The sequence below is a fragment of the Scomber japonicus genome, chromosome 18 (genome assembly GCF_027409825.1).
Source record: "Scomber japonicus isolate fScoJap1 chromosome 18, fScoJap1.pri, whole genome shotgun sequence".
Lineage (NCBI taxonomy): Eukaryota > Metazoa > Chordata > Actinopteri > Scombriformes > Scombridae > Scomber > Scomber japonicus.
The window spans coordinates 17,469,818-17,490,636 of record NC_070595.1 but is presented as its reverse complement, the minus strand read 5'-3'; the positions used below and the strand labels follow the sequence as shown (position 1 = coordinate 17,490,636).

At 40.9% G+C, this 20,819-nt stretch overlaps 2 protein-coding genes across 2 annotated transcripts; one reads left to right on the top strand and one right to left on the bottom strand.

The window, feature by feature from the left end:
- Positions 1 to 2,592: 2,592 nt before the first annotated feature.
- On the bottom strand, positions 2,593 to 16,341 carry hrob (homologous recombination factor with OB-fold). The gene is made up of 10 exons (XM_053338884.1): positions 16,336 to 16,341; positions 14,635 to 14,685; positions 13,399 to 14,424; positions 13,003 to 13,086; positions 10,824 to 10,958; positions 8,633 to 8,741; positions 6,439 to 6,524; positions 6,179 to 6,301; positions 5,844 to 6,042; positions 2,593 to 2,754 (listed from the first exon to the last, which is right to left on the bottom strand). Exons 1-10 carry the CDS (start codon positions 16,339 to 16,341, stop codon positions 2,699 to 2,701), a joined length of 1,875 nt encoding a protein of 624 aa, XP_053194859.1. The 3' UTR covers positions 2,593 to 2,698.
- Positions 16,342 to 16,805: 464 nt separating this feature from the next.
- asb16 (ankyrin repeat and SOCS box containing 16) lies at positions 16,806 to 19,607 on the top strand. Its single transcript, XM_053338664.1, has 6 exons — positions 16,806 to 17,142; positions 17,233 to 17,500; positions 17,804 to 18,212; positions 18,349 to 18,432; positions 19,160 to 19,270; positions 19,380 to 19,607. Exons 1-6 carry the CDS (start codon positions 16,806 to 16,808, stop codon positions 19,563 to 19,565), a joined length of 1,395 nt encoding a protein of 464 aa, XP_053194639.1. The 3' UTR covers positions 19,566 to 19,607.
- The last annotated feature ends 1,212 nt before the right edge of the window (positions 19,608 to 20,819 follow it).

Below are 20,819 nucleotides of genomic sequence, written 5' to 3'. Positions count from 1 at the left end.
TACCAGGAGATAATTAGGATGTGTAAGTACCAGAGTTCGGCTAGACTGGGCACAGTTGATTATTACCTCTGGCGAGAGGCGATTGAAGTTGAAGGGCGAATTATTTCAGTCTGTGAGCAATAGCTGCAGACTTGCTGGAACCGAGCCCCCCTTTTGTGAAGGTCTTAATTGGTAGATGTGCTGATAAGGGAAGGAGCAACCCTCTCTGCACACACACAAAAGATGGACAGTTTCAAAGAGCCGTGTTCTGGTCAAATTAAGTTCCCCTCCAATTAGAATTTTATCATCAGGACTCTTAACTGGGTGCTGGATGTCTGTATGCTCTCATGAGCTCATAAATTTGACTAATGATGTCCACTAGGACCTGAACAGCCAAGGAGGGTGTTGAATGCTACCCCCTGCTGGTATTAAGTCTAATGTAACATACACTGTGTAGATGTGCTAATATACTGCAGTGGTACCCATCATTTACTGGTATATGACCCTTTAAAATTAAGCAATGCCTTCAGGTAATGACGCGAATGTGGATGAAAATTGTGAGCAGATCAACTAAAGAGGGATTATTCTTCTTTAGTTGGTTCATTTGACAGATTTTTAGAGGCCTGGAGAGGTAAAAGTTTCCAGTTATTCACCAGACAAAACCATAACTTATATTATCCCTTATCTAATGCAGTGGTCCTCAAACTGTGGGTTAGGACCCCAAGAATGGCCGCAACACAAATCAGAAGGGTCGTACAGTGTTAAAGCATGACAGAGAAGCAGGAAAACATACTTCTGCTACATAAAATCAAGGTTCTTTTTTCATCTTTTTATCTTGTGAATTACTCAATACTCCCATACTGTGTGAAACAACAGCTTAAAATAAGATATAATCACCCTTGTGGTACTGCATGAAACTGGTGGTGTTGTTTTAAGGCATTACAAGCCCTCAAAAAAGGTCAGAACCACTCTGCAGATTCATCTTTGGACATCTTAGGGAGAGAAAAATATGTTTAGTTGATTTTGCTCTGTACTGCAGTCCATTACGAGGCAAGAGTGGTCGATTTGAAGTAAAACTTTCATTTTAGGTTTGAAATAGCAGCACAATGACACTGCCACATTTTCTCCTCTGTACAGCCCATCAGTTGGTCATATTTTCTTGCTTTTACCGGTAATGGGAATCCAGCCATGCAGATAGTTTTATTTTAATTTTCCACAATTTTACATATATCTATCTCAGATTCCTGCCACCAACCAAATACAAAGTTTGTGCTGCAAGAAGAAAAATTCAATAGCAACATCTTCAGAAGCTGTGTCCTCGTTACTGTGGCTGTTTCTCATTCATCTTCTGTACAATATAGCTGCACTGAATGCTGTTTTTGGACACTGCTGAATTTTGGAAAAGGGAGACAAATATCTTGAAATCTGGACAAGAAAAGCAAACTGTTTTTCTGTTGAATTGATATGACCCTTTAAGATCCACGTTGAGTGAACAGCGTATGAATCACAGCCCTCTTCATGCACTTTTTAAACAGCTGCAAAAATGACAGGATTATATGGTTTAAAAACACCCTCACATTTAAGCTGGAAATCATCAGTTTTGTGTCATACTTGCTGCTTAATTTCCATGAAACCGAAGCAACAGCAAATGTGTCACTGTGTAAATACTTACTGACTGTACTGTAAACTGTACCTTTTTTCAGCCCAAACAACTAAGAGCAGGAAACGAGAATCATTTGGGACAACTACAAACGTAACCCATTTCATCCCCATCCTCTCTCTCTATTTTGAACATAAACCAGGCAATTTGAGCAGCTGCATCGTACACAAAATGACAAAGAGGCAGCGGATTAACCTGAATCTGTTACAGTGAGGCAGGGTAGTGGAGAAGTGTGGATATGGGACTCAGATCCTGTTGGGAAAGCCTCCATAAGAGCCTGTTAGTCACAGTAAGACTCCACCCTGATGCAGACAGGGCTGGGTAGGCACTTTTCGGCCAGGCAAACCACAAGAGACTCACTCACTACCTTCCCCTGCCCCGAAAAAACCTCTGATACACCTCTAAATGCTTGGTAAACAAGCTGGGGTCACAGTTTATCCACTTTCCACTGTGATGCTAGGAGAAACAGACAGGGCTGAAAATGCAGGGCAAGGACAAAAAAATAACAGGGAAAAACAAAGCAGACCGAGGAGCCTCACCTCAATTTCATTTTGCATAATTAACAAATCAATGCCGTGTAGATTAGTCTTCCCTTTCAAGGTCAGTGAAGCGAAGCGCAACAATGGATAAGAATGAAAGAAAAGTGAAAGGATTGGATCCTTTATACACATACACACACAATTTCAGACTAATTACAGCTTTGGTGAGAATATGAGACATGAAATCAAACAGGGCTGATTTTTGCAGCTTTGTAATTAATTAATGAGCATGTTTTGGATTTGAGTGACTGCGACTTTTAACACATCACTCGCAGCACAGCAACAACAAATGACGTCGAGATGAGTCTGTAGTTTATTTTAACTGGATATCAAATGCTTTTGACTCATCAGAAAACACTTTTACAGTATATATACACACACATTTTTACAAGTTCTTTTAGTGGCCAGAGGTTGATTTAAAAAAGATGACATAAGGAAAACGAAAGACAACTTGTTTACAGTTTATAAGTCATGAAATAACTCAGTCAGAAGAGGAGGCAGTCCGTACAGAAAGTTCACATCAAAAGCTGTAGGTGTCTTCAGGTAACTCTCCCAGAAGTTCATCCAGGTCGTCGTCTGCAAAACAAACACACACACACACATCAAATTCACTCTAGTTTTAGGTTGTTTTGTGCAGAGAGCTTGTTGTCATTTTTGCAATTGAACCACCATGAAACTGACAAAACCCCCAAAAAAACAACTTAAAAAGCCTTCGCAATTATCTAAGCAGACAGCAGTTAACAGAAATGTACGGATGTTCAGATGACGGCCATTTCTGAAGAGTAGTTCTGAAACCACTTGTCCTTTAATCTAATTTGAATGAATTAAACCTTTATTGCCCCTTGGGGAGGGGTTCGCTTTGCACAAAAAGCACAAAAGAACATCAGAAAACTTAAACAACCATACATGACAGCATATAATCATTGCAAAAAAAAAAAAAGGGAAATTGATAAAAGACGAAGTTCAATAAAGTGCCAATTCAGAGCTTATGATGATCAAAGCTGGGTGTGAATTCTCTCTGAGTCCACATCCTGGGTACGTTACACCTTCACCCTGAAAGTAAAAGTGCTAAATTCATGGCGTATGTGTCTATCATATAAATAATACTGTGCATTAGCTGCCCTGTTATTTTGCCGCCCAGATAACAACCCTGTCCAGTTTGTTCTTGTTTTAAAGAGATGATGCCGCCCCCACAACACTGAATAGGAAAGGTCAAAATACCCTGAATAAATGTCTCATAAAACAGTCTCAGCATAGTTCTGTCCACAAGAAAACTTCTACGTTTCCTTAAAAATTAGAGACATTGTTGAGCCTTTGTAAATCTAGCATTGGTGTTAGCATTCCCTATCAGTTTGCTATCAATATTTGTGTACAGATATTACTGTATACTTTGTTCTTAATTACAGGGGACAGAGATGAGTTTCTTTGGAAATCAATGATCATTTCTTTACTGCTTTGTGTTTAAAAATCAATGAGTTGTAGAAGTGGTTCATCGCTGCTCTATTACTGGCCTCATTGTTGGTTAAAGCTGCAGTAGGTAACTTTGAGGAGAGAGAGGACTTAGCATCAAATTTGAAGAAGTACAACTTTCAGACCCCTCCCCCTCCCCCTCCCCTCCCTCTCCGCTACACTCCTGCCCTGCCTCCAAAGTCCACGTGCACGCGATCGGTAATGTTGTACAGTGATTAAAATTTGGCCTTTTTAAAGCTGCAGTTGGTAAGTCTTATAAAAATAACTTTTTGTCATATTTGTTAAGACTGTCACTATGTAAAGACAGCCTTACATGAACTGTCCAGACAGATCTGTTGACAGTGAAGCTGGGTAGCGTGGGTGTAAATCATGCCCCTCATAAGATGTATATACAGCCTCCTTACTGTCGATGGAGGAAAGTCATCTGTCATCAGCGCTCAGACTAGAGTGAACCACAAAGTTGTGTATCGTAAACCCAATCGCTGTGTTTGTTAGTCATCAAGATAGTATTAAAGGCGGATGAGAAATTGACATTGATGTGGGGTTTTTCCAGGTGTTTGTATTACTGTTGCATCCTCTGCAACCCTCTTTGCTTTGCATGCATCTAACTGTAAAAATCATCCATCACAACATTTCATGACTACTGAGGTTAAAAGCTACCGGTCTGAAAATCATTTAATTCAAAAAGGGATTTGTCTTTTTTGGGTAGTGGGAGATTATTTGACATTTTCCATGACCTTGGAATTATTTGTCCATCTAGTGATGCTTGAAAGAGATTAGTGGATACGGGGCTTAACCGCTCGTAACATTTCTATAGTGTATTCCCATCCATTCAATCAGGACCGGTGGATTTCCTCGTATTTATCTGCCACACTTCCTCCGATGTTGCTCGTATCGGTGTGGGGGCTCGAGCTGGGGTGGTCTATCAGTCTCACAACAGGCAAAAAAAAAAGTAATTGAAGTCACTGGCAAACTCTACTGTTTGTGCAGAGTCGGTCCGCTGTGAGTTCAGGCGATTGTCTTTATTCCACGCCGCTCCTCCCTTGTGTCGTCGTCCTCCAGCAGCTGCTCCACTTGAGCTCTGTAGTCCCTCTTTTCTTGGTTTATTTGCTTTATCTGTATTTCCTCTCTGAATTAGTTTTTCCTGTCATTCATTTTAAAATGCCCCCGTTCTCTTTTCAATTAGACGTTTATGCTTATATCAGCAGTAACCCAGAGTTTTAGTATTTGCATATGTTTCTGTTTGTTTGGCAGGGGATGACATTATCTACACAGGAGTTAATAAAAAAAGGATGATGATGTGACCACTTTTGCATATCCGACCCAACTTTATAAATGCAATACATTGTCCTCATCCTACACTTTCACTCATCTTGATTTGGGTTTTACAGTTTTTTTTATATTAGTCTATAGGATGGTAGTTAAATGATGTCATGGTCAGATGCACCTGCTGTAGTCAGCTTTAATATCACCAGAGCACAGATTCATAGTTTGACATTTTGCTATCCCCTTATGTTAAGGCCTTAAACACCTACATAAACTTTCATTAGCCTAAAATGCTTATTCATGGTATACTGTCATAGTTTCATGTTATGACAGTATTCATTTCAGATGTATCTTGTCATTCAGTGTTATACAAGTAGAAAATTCAAGCTCCTGGTTGGCACTAGAGGATATTCTCAGGGGATCAAAGTCATTAAGATTCATCCTTTGGCAGCCATGAATGTCAGTTTGAAATGTCATTACAGCCAATAGTTGTTGAGAGATGTGATTGTGATTGTGTTTAAGAGACATTTCAACATAGAGTCTTGCAGCTAACATGACTAAAAACTCTGAACGTAGAACATAGTCGATTTGGACGTCAGGCTCTGAGAAACTTGTCTTGAATTATAACGTGCATCTAGTTTTATGGGCTGAATAATGGAAAAGAAATGAATGAATGGCTTAATCTTAGCTGCAGCTGTGGTACAAACGGTGCCATCAGATGCCTCTTTTTTCACAGAGGCAATCTTTTGTGACAGTTTGTTAGGTGTTAGGGGACAGAGGGGAGTCAGATTAGCATCCCGAAAACATTACCAGACACTGTCGTAGATCTATTTAAGAAAACAACCCCACATCTTTACTGCGTCTGACACTTGGTGGAATCAGGATGAGACTCTCTCACAAGCAGTGTAATAACAGATAAGGGGCCCCACCTGCATCCCAGCCCGAGTCCTGAGGTGCTGGCTCTTGGGGGCCTTTGCTTGAGTTCGCTGTAGTGTCTCTCGGGACTTGGGGGTCTGCGAAATTCCCCTCCCCTTGTCCGTCGTTGTCATCGTCATCAAACACCAGCTGCATTTGAGACACCGTCTCCCGGAGGTAAGCTGGTGACCGAGCGGGAGACAACGTCGACTCCTGGATTTAGAAAAAAAAAAAAAAAATGTTTGGAGGGGGACAGATGACAAGTTTGACAGAACATTTCTGGATGACAGATTTATTTATTTGTTGGGATGAAATTGTACTATTCTTGTTTTCATCTAAACTTGCTCACCAGGACGAGAGGAGGCAGCTGAGTGGAGGACAGGCTGACTCCATCGGGGGAGTAGATCCTCAGCAGGTTGTTAGGCGTCACGTTTAGGTAATGGTTGCGATGGGAGGGGGAAAACACACCCACCTGTCCACAGAGCAAACACAGACAGAGGACTCAGACAAACACCATGAACAGATTTATAACCAGTATCTTTTAGGTTAAGCTAAAGAAACTGAAACTGCTTTCATCACCATTTCATGAGCGACACTGGGAAGTCTTACTTGTTTGAGAAGCAGCACAGCTCCGACCTTCAGCTCCCCCACTCTGTCCTCTAAGAGACGGCGATGCACCGTTCCCTGAATCTCCCCTTCAGTCAGAAAAGTACAGAACAATGAGGGATAGCACACAAAATAAACCTCAAAGATGGACTGCAGGTGCTTTTACAGCTGAACTGAGGACATTTCTAACAACAATTTCAATGAAGTAATTCGACAACTTAAAAAAGGAAAATTCTAGTATATTTTAACCTGTGGCATCTTTTTAACTCCACAGGGTGCCTTCATGTGTCTTTAAATTTAGCCAAATCTTTTATAAATACTGCATCAAATCACTTCATTAAATCTCTGAGACTTATTCTGGAGGGAATATTTAACCCAAAGATCTCAGACTTTTTTTTATGACTGCAAGAATTTAAACCAAATGAAACATTTTTTGTGTGCACATTTCCACAAAACTGCCTGCCAAGGTATTTTTGTTTAGAAAAGTTTAGAACATCCACTAGTCTAAATAAAGCTCTGCGGGTTTGAACAGTGCTTTTTTGGACATCAATTTTTAAACACAGACCCATCTGAGAATATAGAGTTAAAGAACTCATCCTACTGACAAGTATTATTCATCCAAAGTCTGATACCTCTCATTCCTCTGTGCCGTAGACCTCCATTGTTGTCCAGAAACTATTAAAAACACGTCAATGAGCCACACTGTTGTTGAGTGACACGTTCTTTTACCATCAAGTGTTTTGAGGGTTACGTTAGCTTGTTTAGAAACGGCTCCGATCGATCATGTTTTCAGTCTTCAGAGAGTAGATCTGTGTAAGGCAGACACTTGACTTTCTACTGAGATTCTCTGGCGACTTGTACAATGTAGTACAAAGTCAAGAGGCCATACACAGAACTATACTACAACAAGCTGTATCAGGCAAGTAGATCTATTCATTATTGGGTTGGCTCTGCACATGAGATCTGTGTTGACAATGAGAAAAATGTAGAAAATAAGCAGCCATATCCTTCAAGACCTTGACAAGTAAAACCATATCTGATAATGTGAAGAAAACAGCCTGGGCTTGCAGAGAGTGAAAATGTACTTTAACACACTTTCAATCATTTTCATAGGTCTGCAACTAATGTTTATTTTCACTGATGATTCATTTTAATAACTCTTCTAACACAACATTTAGTCTTTTCCCAAAAATGACACCTTCCAATAGCTTATTTTGCTTGAACAGCTGTCCTGAACCTGAATATAATCATATTACAATGACAGAAAACAGAGAAAAGCAGCAAATCTTCATGTTTGAGAAGCTGGGATCAGTCAATATTTGGTCATTTTCCATTTTTATAAATAAACAAATACCCAGACAGTTTTGATTAATTTCCCTCTGATCAATTAGTGTCAGCAGCTTTTCAAACAGCTGCCTGCTAAAGCCGACGCTGCAGACCTGCTAGCAGGTGGGAGGCACATTACACATGACGAATGCTCCCTCGCGGTGTCACTTGCACTTAATGCCCACCTACCGCTGATGCCAATCTACCACAATTGAATCTCTAATCAGCACTTAAGTCCGCCGTTGAGTACAGCATCCATTCCTGAGTGTTGATAATCAGTGCACCTCGTGTGTGTGTGTGTGCTGCTCTCTGGGGGCCATGGCAACCGGCTCAGAATTTAGAGATAGATCAGACAAAAGGGTAAAAAGGCTTTACACGGAGCACGAGGAGCCAGAATCAAGGACAGAGAGGAAGGGGCAGGAGTGACATGAAGAGAATTCAGTGTGTGTGTGTGTGTAATTATATATATATGTGTGTGTGTGTTTGTGTAATGAAGCGTGTTACTGTGACTGAACTCTGCTCTCGTACCATGTGGAGCTCATTCAGACGAGTTCACAGCGAGCAAATGTTAAATGTGAAGCCAACAGCTCACAGCTCCCCCACCTTTCTCTCTCCCTTACTCGCCATCACACACACACACACACACACACACACACACACACACACACACACACACACACACACACACACACACACACACACACACACACACACACGCTTCATTATCCTCTCCACTTTGTAGTTGTTGTTTATTTGGATGCTTGAGTGCATTTAAACTACTTAAAGATCCAGTACTTCTATTCCATCTCATATACACTGCTGTTGCACATCTCTACACTGATACACTGAACCTGTGCGTGCATGTCAGTACCTGTTGGGTCTTTGAACACAGCCTTGGCGTCAGCATGTGTGTGGATGATGCTCTTCAGCAGCACCGCCATGTTGGGCACTTTGTTTTTTGCCAGCTGTTTGAGTGCAGCCTGAGTGGATGACAGAAAACAAGACTCGTTACTTTCTTCTTCTCTGGTGGATCAAATAATAAGTGTAAAAAGCAGAATTATTTCAGATTTCCACTCAAATTACTATAGCATTTAAACTTTAATCATATTAATGTTATATTCATAATACTGTAAAAAAAAACAAAAAAAAAACACAATGGTCTTTTCCATTTATAAATACATGAACATATTTGCACACTGAAACTAGAAGAGCTGCAGAGAGATCTCCACCACATGTGTATCCCTTAGAGTCAAGATGGCGACAAAGATAACAAAACACAGGGATTAAGTCCTCTCATATCGTGCCTAACTTTAGTGGATCCAAACATATCACGTATGGACTTAATCTGCAGATTTTCTGGTTCAAAAGGAGATCAAACTTTTCTGTGGATGTCAATTCTTTTTAGAGGCCAAAATGTCACATGCAATAGACGAGGAAAGCCTTGATTTTAGACTGGCTGACTGCCAGAAATGCAGGACTGAAGCAAAGAAGTGAAGTAGTTGTTGATCACTTGTGGCCCCGACCGGCCCCGAGGAGTGACGAGTCAGCAAGCAAACGGCAGAATAAAACAGAGCAGTATAAATGGCTTTATAAAGATAGTATTTTCAGATATTGTAAATCACTGCGACCATGAGAGCTCCTCGATCATACTGTCTTAAATGTGCACCAAAAAATACTTGACTGATGGGTCGAGTGGTATGAGACTCACACTCATTACTTTGAAACCACAATTTTGAAATGACAAATGTTTTTGTTGTTTTTGTGCTGACCATGAAATTCATCCACCAACAACTAATCAGTTTGGTTTCTTCAGTCTTTAACTCAAAGTGTGATGATCATTTTAAAGCCGCTATTTGCAGAATTTGAAAATTCTTTACTTCGGTGCCATCTGGTGATAGGATGGAGAATTACACTGTGTTAGAGTGACGCATACTGCGACAGATTAATAGCTGAAACAAACTATTCTTTCTTATTTTTATTATTGATTAATTGTTGTTTGATCTATAAAATGTCAGAAAATGGGTTAAGGTTAGAAAATGTAAATCCCTGATTCCAGAAAGCCCAAAAAGCAACCTGAAATGCTTCGTTTTGTCCTGATCAACAGACCACAAGCCAAATATGTTCTGTTTAAATAAGAAACCAGAAAATATTTACATTTAAGCAGCTTAAACAAGACAATTTGACATTTTTTCTTTAAAAGAATCCTCAAAATTATTCGGTTTTATTATTATTGTTATTAATCGGTTATCTAAAATTTCTGGCGATTGACTACTAATTGCAGCTCTGATATTCAGATATTTAACTTTAAGATGTCTTTGGTCAATCTGACAAGTTATTGCTCCCCTAAATGAAAACTAGAATGTTAAAAACTGGTGATATTTATTGAAAATTTGATCCACAACTCTACATTTACTATCTACTTATCTATCTTACCTCGAGGGTTAGGGTTAGGGTTCCTATAAAAAACAACAGCAGTAATCAGGATTTACTACCAACCTCATCATTTTTCTCTGATGCATTGGCTGTAACATGTTATTATTTGCTCCACAGTGGAGGGGAGGGTTGTTTGTGTTAATTTGTTTTTTTTCTTCTTCTTGCAAACAGGGATTTTAGGAAGCTGAGGTTCATGTAAACAGCTTAACCTGAATGAGCTTAACCAGAGTCCTGCCAGCGACTCTGTGCGTGTAAGTGGAGCCGCGACGGTCGGGAACGCCAACATGTTTTAAACGCTGGCAAACAAATGCCAATCAAGTTAGTCCACGGAAAGCCTCCTGCAGCGGCACGCGGAGAGAGCGGAACAACAGCAGAGTCTCTATTAGAGTGATTGATGAGTGATCGCACAGTTTATAATTACAAACACCTCCGGTACAGCTCCATCATTTGTCCTGATTATGCCGATAGACCTCCGGCAGCGACACCGAGTCCGTTCTGATGGAGGATAAATTATTGGAGGAAAAAAAAAAAAAAAAAGCTTGACCTAAATAACAAGTCGCTCATTGCAATGCTGGATTAAAGGCTGATATGGGGAAACAGTAGAAATAATAATGATAATGAGATTTAACCTTTCGAAGCACCATGACCACGCTGTATGACTGCAGGAAACACGACGGGTTCCTCTCGTCCAATCCCATCTCTGCCTTCATCGCTGCCCAGGCGCCGCCGCTGAAGTCCTCTTCATCGGTCTGGGAGCTGGAACCCTTAAAGTCAAGAGCAATAAAGTCAGATCAAGATGCTCTGCGAACACCGAACATTTCTATCGTGACATTTTTTTCTGCTTTGAATCTTGTAACACGGCTCAGACTGACACTGTGCTTGTGTTAAAAGTCTTTTTTTCACATTGTAGCTTTGACCACTTCAGTGTCTGCTGTTGAACACGGGAGCAGTGACTGAAAGTAGAGATGCAACCAGGGTCCAAAATTAACTCGTGGCTCATCTGCCAACAGCAGGTAAACTATTTAACTGTATTTTTTAACAACCATAAAGCCGCATTATGCATTATTTGACTAATAATAATAATAATTAGCTCAAGTATTTAGTATGCAAACTCATCTTTAAATTCTCTCTAGTCATAATAGACAGACATTTGTCAATAGATAACACTGAATTTAACATTTTAATTAAAATAAGCAACACTATCAATGCATTACTATACAGCGCTTGAGCTCATACTTCTCCACACACACACTTTACAGAAATATGAACACAGCGCAATTATAATTACAAACCCCAAGATCCTTAAAATTAGGCCTTTCCCCAGCAGTGATGTCCTGTGTGTGCGCACTCCCTGTTTCTCTGTATTTGCACACATTTGCAGTGGAATAGCTTTAAACTACTGTAAAATTGTTCCTTGTGCCCCTAAAGTCATGTCCATGTTAATTTACCCTGACCTTTCTGACACCAGCAGAGCTCGGAAGGCCCGGCTCGCTGTAATTGTGATAAATGTCAAAGACTGAAATGCACCAGCATGGAAAATGTAGCCTTCACTATTTCTTAAGAGATGCACTGATATGGAATAACAGGACTGATAACAACACTGATAATTAAAAACTAATTTACTGAGGTTTAAAGCGTTTGTTGTGGGTGATACCATAACTAATTAATGATCGCTTCATTAAAATATATATTTATTTTAACTTGTTTGTAAAAACTGTTTATCATTTTAATATGTTAACTAATTAAAAGCAAACCATATCTCCTTATTTAGAAGACCCTTAGAATAATCTCTCATACTGCCCGACACTCAGACTCCACTGTGTAGAATGGCTGCAGCAGGTCTTTAATAATAAACTGGTTTGCAGCTCTGTGGCATCACTCATCCTCTCCTGAGTCCTGGTCCCTCTGCTGGTCAGACTCTATACTACAGGTGCTGCTGGTGGAGAGGAGTGGCAGCCTCAAGTCTACAACAATTCAACTTATTATAAAGATACTACTTAGCTAATTAGACTCAATGGTCACATATACGGTAAGCATCTGTTTTTGAGCTTGTTCATTACAGTTCACCATTAGTTTAACAAGCTCTGTACAGCAGTAAAACACAGCGGCTGTGGATGAGAGGGGAGCAGGATGTGACTGCTGAAGGTCGAAGACATCGTATTTCAGTTTATGTTCTGCTTGTTTGATAAATTGCTCGTCTCGCTTACTGCCCGATTGTTTTGCACTTATAGTTGTAGTCGGCTTGAGTAAAGTAAAACTTAAAGTCCATTTCATCCTCTCTGTGTGGGTGTTATCCCCCCAAATTTTGGACACAGGCTGCAACAATTAGTCTTTTAGTGGATCAACAGAAAATTTACTGTCAAATATTTTAATAATCGAGTTGTTTTGACTCATTGAGAAGAGAAATGACAAATTCTCAGATGTGAATATTTTCTGTTTTCTGTAGCTGTCTATGGTATTAAACTGAATGTCTTTAGCCTGTGGACTGTTGGTTGTGATAAAAAAGAAACAAAAAAGAAAAGAAAAATATGTTTTAGGTTGCTGAGCATTTCTCACCATTGTCAAACATGTCATAGACAAAATAATAAATATATTAATCAAGAAGCTAATCAGTCTATTAAATAATGAAAATATTCATTAGTTACAGCCCTAATTGGAAGTTGTATTGAGCTTTTGTGACATGGTGCTCCACCTTGATTGTAATTTGAAATGGTAATTACATCAGGAGGTCTGCTTATTGCTTTTTTATAAGATAATAAAATTCATGAGTTTTTTTGCAGATCACTGTCTCGAGAGTATTTTTATTACCTGGCTTGGCAACCGGGCCACAGCGCCGTGAGCGGGAGTCTGAGGAACAGACACGACGATGTCATCCAGGCTTTGACCCTGCGGCTGAAAGAGAAGAATTAAATCAACATTTGGCACTGTGATGGAAAAACAAAACACATAACCTATAGATTGCTTTAAAATGTATTCCATTAGAGTTTAGATGATAAAAAAAAAACACAGGGCAGCAGTGAAAACTCTCTTTGTAGGTGAGACTGTGTGTGATTTTGCTGCTCTAAGCTTTACAGCACTTTCTTTTCAAGTGTGAAGTGTCATATAGTGGCATCAGCGCAATGCAACCAGATGGATCCAGTATTCATATGTAGGTAATTTCAGATGCATGGCAGTGGGAGTGAACCACAGCTGGATGATACTAACCTGCTCTGGCAGGAGTCCAGCGGGGCCGGGGAAGCGTCTGGTCCTGGGCCGAAGAGGCTCAGAGCGAGGCCTCTTCTTGGGAAGCTTACTAGATGCAGATACCAGCTGGACTAGACGATTGGTGAGGACCGGTGTGGCAAGGGGGTGTGGGCTCAGAGTAGGGGAGCTCTGGGGCCTTGGAGAAACAGTCTCAAAGAGGGTGCGGGTCTGATTTGAGGGTCCTGGAGTTGCCCACTGTCTCTGTGGCTGCTGGGGTCTGTTTAGTGTCCTGGGGAGAGGGCTGGGGCATGGGGACATTGCAGTAAGGCCTGGGAAAACGCCTGGACTCTGTGGAGGGGTTGACAGTTGAGCCGGGCGGGGATTCAGAGATCGGACATGAGCTGCAGAAAAGGTCCGAGGAGGCGGCGTGTGACTGGATGAGCTGAATGACTGGTGAGGAGGCGGCGTGTGACTGGATGAGCTGAATGACTGGTGTGCAGTGCTGAGCCCTCTCAAACCCCCTGCAGGAGGCCTTTGAATGCCTCCACCAGTTGGGGGCCGCAGCGTTTTGGCTGAAGATACATGCTCAACTGTAGGCCTGGGTGGGGATGGAGCTGGAGGTTGAAGCAAGCTGTCACACTCATCCAGATCTGCCAGGTCGACATCCCAATCGTCAAAATCATCCTGAGCCGCACAGGACTTCTGTATTGTCTCAATGTTGGCATGACTCTGCTGTGATGCCACATTAGGCTGAGAGATATTCAGTGTGGTGGGATGGGAGGAGTGAGTCTGAGCAGAGGAGGAGGAGGAGGAGGAGAGCTGTCTCAAACCCACAGAAACAATTTGTCCAGCAGCAGTGTGCGTGCTGCTCTTCGATGCTGTGCCATTACACGGGGCAGCTGATCTCTCTCCAGTTTGCTGCGGGCAATTTTTCTCCGGCTCTGTGCGAGCGACAGAGGAGGCACGCAGCGTACAGGATGACACAGCAGCTGCCACATCGGCTGGTCCAGACGCTGAGCGGGCTGCCCAGTCTGTCCCGAGCAGGTCCTGGAAAACATACACACAGACACACACAGACACACACACACACACACACACACACACACACACACATATATACAAACAGTGTGTGTGTGTGTGTGTGTGTGTGTGTGTGTGTGTGAGTGAGAGAACAGAGGGGAGATCACTATGTCACAAAATGAGTTACAGTTGTCTGACAGTTAAGGGGCAATTGAAAGCAGGTGTGCTGGGACTCACCTCATCATCAAAGTCCTCACCAATACTGAAGAGGCCACTTAATTTGCAAGTCTGTAAATTAACAACACACTCACTAAATATTTTCACAGTTCGTGCAGGAATAAAACGTCCAGATCTCATTTAACACGTCAAATCTGTCTAATTAAACACATAAAATGACTACTAAATCTGTGTGTTATTGTATGTGTGCAGTGAACGCCTCATTAGCATATGTTAGCTCAGTTAGCTCAGAGTGGGTTTATTTGGCTGGGCTGGGCTCACTTACCATCGCTCGCTGTCATGAGATATCGCGATGAAATGCGTATTTTATGTAAACTAGATTTAGCAAGACATCATATGCCATCCAATAACGCCGTATATATATATAATATTTTGTTGATTTCGCTGTCTTTACATTGACGAGCTAGGGCAGCTACATGAAAACTTTTTACTGCTGCTGCTTAGAGCCGCGCCGCCACGTTCAAACACGACGTAATGACGTAATAATGTTTTTACAAAGAGTGTTGACGCGAAGCAAGATTTTTAACTCCTCATCATATCCGGCTCCGCAACCACAGGTGGATTATGCGCACTTTAAAGCTACATTTTTTTTTGCTTTTATTTGAAATTAATGATAATTATTGGGGGGTTTTGTTTCTGAAATACTAATAACAACCTGACAACTCTGTTTTAGCCTTTAAGACAGTAAAGAGCAAGAGGAAACGCTAATTTGAACATCTACAATTGCTTGGCGACTGGGTAAACTGGTATCTGCTGAGGAAGAAGATTGTGTGATACGTTAAAAAGCTCCAGACCAGCTTCTAATAGACCTTGCAGTAAGATTGTTTTTACACTGACTTGTTAGCCTTTGCATTTCCAGACTGTTTGGAAAAAAATAAGTTGATTAGTTGCTACAATCCATAAGACTTGAATCTGGTTTGCATCCTGAATAAAGGAATATCTCAAATATTGATGTAGGGGGGATTAGGGTAATGTTGGACATTGACTAATGTGGGGCAACTTCTTGTATTCATTTATTCTAAAACTAGTATATGCAAACTGTGTAAGTTATATAGTTTAACAGTACACATGCGAACATACAGGCTACTAGTTAAAAAAAGTGTCTTCTGACTTAACAAGGAAATTGATTTCATAATGATATTAGGCGTTGGAATAATGCATTGGATTCATATGTAAATATGGCGAACAAATCAAAATTGCAAAATGTGTCCCACATTATCCTAATCCACCCTATCTGCATTGTGAGGATTGTTTTCTAAATATTGGCCTAGATCAATCTGGAGTATATTGTTTCCCTATAACAATCCCACCCACTTTACTCTTAAATCAAACTGCCTTTGTCTACATAACTTGATCCACCTTTAGTCTAATTCTGTATAATAACGCATTTTAACTGAACATTTTAACTCCACATGAAATTTAAGATGCTCCCATAATGCCTTTTTTTACTCATTCTGACCTTCAGCTTTCAACATCTGACTTAAAACCATATTTTAACATTTTGTATGTATTGTATATACACAGACATAATCACAGGTCACACTATTTTTACCGTATTTTACCTCTAATAAAACATGACGTTTCATCATTTCTTCAGTTCATCTATAAATTCAAAAAGAGAAGAAGTCTATCTTGACATCTCTTGGCTCTTTGGTTTACATGGCCTTTTTTGGACAGATAAGTGTGACATAAATAGCCTACTGCCATCTAGTGGTCATTGTGTAGAATACAAGTGTCAGCTTGCATTCTGATCTATTAATATCTATTGCTGTACTTGTTTTGGGCAACAACCTTGTGACTGTGTTCACACAGAGAGGGCATACGATTTTGAGGTCTGTTTGTCAGATTTTACATCAAAGAGAAACAGGACTGATTTTGGTTATGATTTGTTTCTCTTGACCTCTGCTTGGACTCCTGTGACTCACTGCAATTCATATATTCAATTCCAGTGAAGGGTGAGTGAACGCTACAGCAAGACATTTCTCTAAACAGTACTTCCCATTTCTTCAGAGGAAAGACCCTGCTGCTGCTTTATGTTTGTCTATGTCTTTACTTTTGAGTTCCAAAGGGAAAAGGAAAATACCATAAAATGTACTTCTCTATCTACTCATTTGTCATCTTTGTACAATTTGCTAAAGGTTTACTTTCTTCTTGGCTCGCTTTAAGGTGCCATGTCAAAGGAAACATTTCCGTTCACTTCTACCTCACTGCGCTCACTGAGACTGGAGCGGGAGTTCCAGGATTGGGAGGATGCAAGGCGGTCATTGGCCCATAGGAGATCCATGAGTAGGCCTCCTGTACCCAGGGCCCCCAGGCCTCCACCCAGGCAGCAGCGACTCCAGGAGGTCAGGGCCCCTCCACCTCAGATCCGGTGCAGAGACGTGGCCGTCCACAATACGTTCATGTGTGGGGACATGAAAGGAGTGTATGCGGTGCTGAAGGACCCCGGGATGGTCAACGCCCTGATGGAGACGGTGCATGAGGAGATGGTGTGGGCTCCAGAGATGGGTATGAGTGCTTGTTGAGTTGAGTATGAGAGGTATGTCAATGCTTTTGCCTTTACTTCCCTGCATGCCAACCTTTTTGTTCTTCTGTCAGGCATGTGGACGCTGAGCTCAAAGGTAAAACAGACTTCAGCCTTACGTCTGGCTGCCAGCAGAGGACACTCAGGATGTGTGGAGGAGCTGCTTTTCCGTGAGGCCGAGGTGAACGCCAACCCTGGAGGCAGCACCGCCCTGCATGATGCCTGTATAGGCGCTCATCCTATTTGCGTCCAGCTGCTGCTCTCTCATGGAGCAGATCCTGACGTGTTGGCCGAAGAAGGCAGCACTCCTCTTCACCTCTGCACCTCTGCTCAGTCATTCCAGTGAGTGGTGAAGAAGCCATTTCTACTACATTAATGTCAGTATTCTGTTCTCTATTAGGCCCAATTTCACCATAGGGGTAACTGAAATTTTGTTTCAGCCTAATCTTTTTGTAAATAAGTAACCTCCTTTACTGTAGTAATAAAAATGGTATTAAATTCAAACTTAAAATGATACAAATGCTCTGCCTAAAGTGTAAGAACATTCAGTTATGTCTCCTGACTCAGTATAAATTCGATGTTTTTGGAGTGCAGATAGCTGATGTTGGTGCATGGTATAATCAAAATATGTGAATTGTCTTCCAGGTGTGCTGAGATGCTTTTAGAAGGTGGTGCAGAGGTCAATGTGAGGACCAATGAGTCGAGGCTCACACCACTGCACGTGGCCTCTCGGCGAGGTTTGGAGGAGCATGTGGAGCTCTTCCTCTCTCACGGAGCAGATGTTTTAGCCACAAACCAAGAGGGAGAGACCCCTCTGAACGCTGCATGCTCCGGGGCAGAGAGGCCATCTGAGGCCGGCCGCTATCTCCGTGTGATTCAGAAGTTACTGGATGCAGGAGCCAACCCCCGAACTGCAGGCAGGAAGCAGCACACCCCCTTGCACAACGCCTGCTCAAACTGCAGCCACAGGATTGTAGATGTCCTCTTGCAGTATGGAGCCAAGGCGGACGTTTCAAACTGTGCAGGATACACACCAATGGACTGTCTGTTGCAGGTAGCAGATAATAAGGGCTAGGTGGATATCAAACCAGCAAAAAAGTGAAGTTCAATGTTTTAAAGTCATTGATCCAGCAGAGATAAAGTCACAGCTAAGGCAGTGAAATAAACACTTAACACTGCTCTGCTTTAAGGTGGTTGAAGATTACCCGGACCAGCAACCTGAAGCAATAGCACGATCCCTCCTGAACCACGGAGCCAAGCCTGTTTCACCAAAGGTTAGATAAAATAACTACACTGAGAGTCTGTGGTGGTACAGATGCCTGGCAAACGGATGCATAAGAAAATGAAATAATGTGAAAGAAACAGCTAAAATTATCTACTGAGTTTATTAGAAATGCAACATTTTGGTTATGGACCTCTGTCAGGCATCAAATTCACAACATGAAACAATCAAATCTTTAAACCAGACTGCACTAACCAATCATTAACCACATCAATAACTGATGAAAAGCATAGGCAACAAGATAGGTTCAAAGAGGCAGATCAGTTCATAACCAGTCCAAGTTTCATATTCAAACTAAAACTACCTTCATAACCTTTAAAAAACAGAAAGTTTAATGTCTCACAGCATCTATTTATATAGCCGATGGCTAAAGAATCAGAAATGAAGTAAATAGTCTGATATTCCACAAAATATCAAGTCAATAAACATGGTAAACAGTCAAAGGTTATACAACAGCTGGCCAATATTTCAATGCAGTAATAATGAAGGCAAATGTAAAAATAGTGGAGATAGCTGTTTCAGGAAATGTTAAGTAAACAGTCTAACAATACACATACACAAATGTGAATATGTTGTTTTTTTTAAGTCAAATAGTCAAGATAATACAGACTCTTTTCTTTTTTTCTTTCATTCTCTTCATAACTCTGTCCTCAGTTACCTTTGTTAAGAAAATTAGATAGTTTGAATTGGACATTTTCATATTTCTTTCCTCTCTAAAGATGCTGAAGCAGTGTGTCCTCTCCCCTTCCACTTTGGAGGTGATGCTGAACTCGTACACATCTGTCCCTCACTGTGAATGGATGGACTCTCTGCCTAACGAGATATACGAGGCAAGCTCTCTGCAGTGTCACAAAATCTCTTCTCATCTTGTCATGTTCACTGTTCTGTCTCATGCTCATAGTGTTTGTGTGTTTTTCTTTTCCTTCCCTCCTTCCTCAGGATCATCCATTTTTCTTTGACCTGGTGCGTCAGCAGAGCGGTCAGCCTCGCTCTCTGCAGCATCTCTGTCGCTGTGCTCTACGGCAGCACTTGGGAGCCCTGTGCTACTCAGCGGTCAGTAAACTGGATATTCCCAGCTCTGTGAAGGATTACCTGCTACTCTGTAATGATGGGACGCTCCAGTGAATTGATTTTTATATTATATACATCAGCAACAGGATGGTGCCTCTGAAAACATTATCGACAGTCTACTTTAGATGTTGTTGTTGTGCCTTCTTTTTTTAAATAACTTGTATTTGTCAGCTTAGCTGACAAATCACTTTTAAAGAAACGCTGTTGTGTGGACGATGTTAAATGAAATGAATCAGGAGTTTCTGGAGTTAATAGAAGAAAATGCAAATAAAAACAACATTACCTCTTGCTGCATTATTAATGATGTTAATGCTATTGATAATTTCAGCAATGAAGTGTCTGTTTGAATAACTCTAAATTAAATACCATATCTTACATCTGACATGCTTTTGAATTGTTCACTTTTCATATGATTAAAAGTTGCACAATATGTAACCTTTATATAAAGAAGGAAGACCACTGAGATCAAGTTCTCTTTAACAAGAAAGGCCTGATTACAGTACATACAAAAGCACCTAAAAGTTACAGTATGCAGCAACAATAAATCATGCAAGTGCACAGAAATTACAGTATCAACAGATCAAAGAAATCAACATAAGGACATCAATTCAAAAGCAAATGCATTCACACTGCTCTGTATGAAAAGAGATTTAAATTGCCTGCAGTTAGAACAAAATGCAGCATCTCATCTTCTAAATGGTAAAAGAAAGTGTGATCATATAACACTAGGACTGACCTCTCTCCCCACTGGCTTCCTGTCAATTACAGGATTGATATTAAGAATTTATTGCCAGCTTTTAAGGTTTTAAACAGGCTGGCGCCACATTATCTGGCAGAGCTGCTGCATCATCATACTCCAGTTAGAGCACTGAGGTCAACCAACCAGATGTTATTTGATGTTTGGAGACCCAGGCACAAAAACTGAGGCGTCCAAGCCTTTGCCAAATATGCCCCAAATCTCTGGAGCAGCTTATCTATTCATATCAGAACTGCTCAGAAACTTTTAACTCACTGCTGAAGACCCACGCAGACCCAATCCTTCTATTATTATGACATTTCTTGTTTTCTTTTATTTCTATGTGTTATTTAACTTTTATTTATTTATGTTGGTATTTTATGTCTGTTCAGCACTTTGGTTAACTGTGGGTGTTTTAAATGTGCATTACAAATACATTTTGACTTACTTAGAAGGGGATTAGCTGGTCTAATTTTACATGCCTCTGAGATTGTTCCACTTGTGTGGAGCACAGTATTAAAACCAGTCAGCCAAGAAGCCAATTTCCCAATTTCAGTAGCAACATAATGATT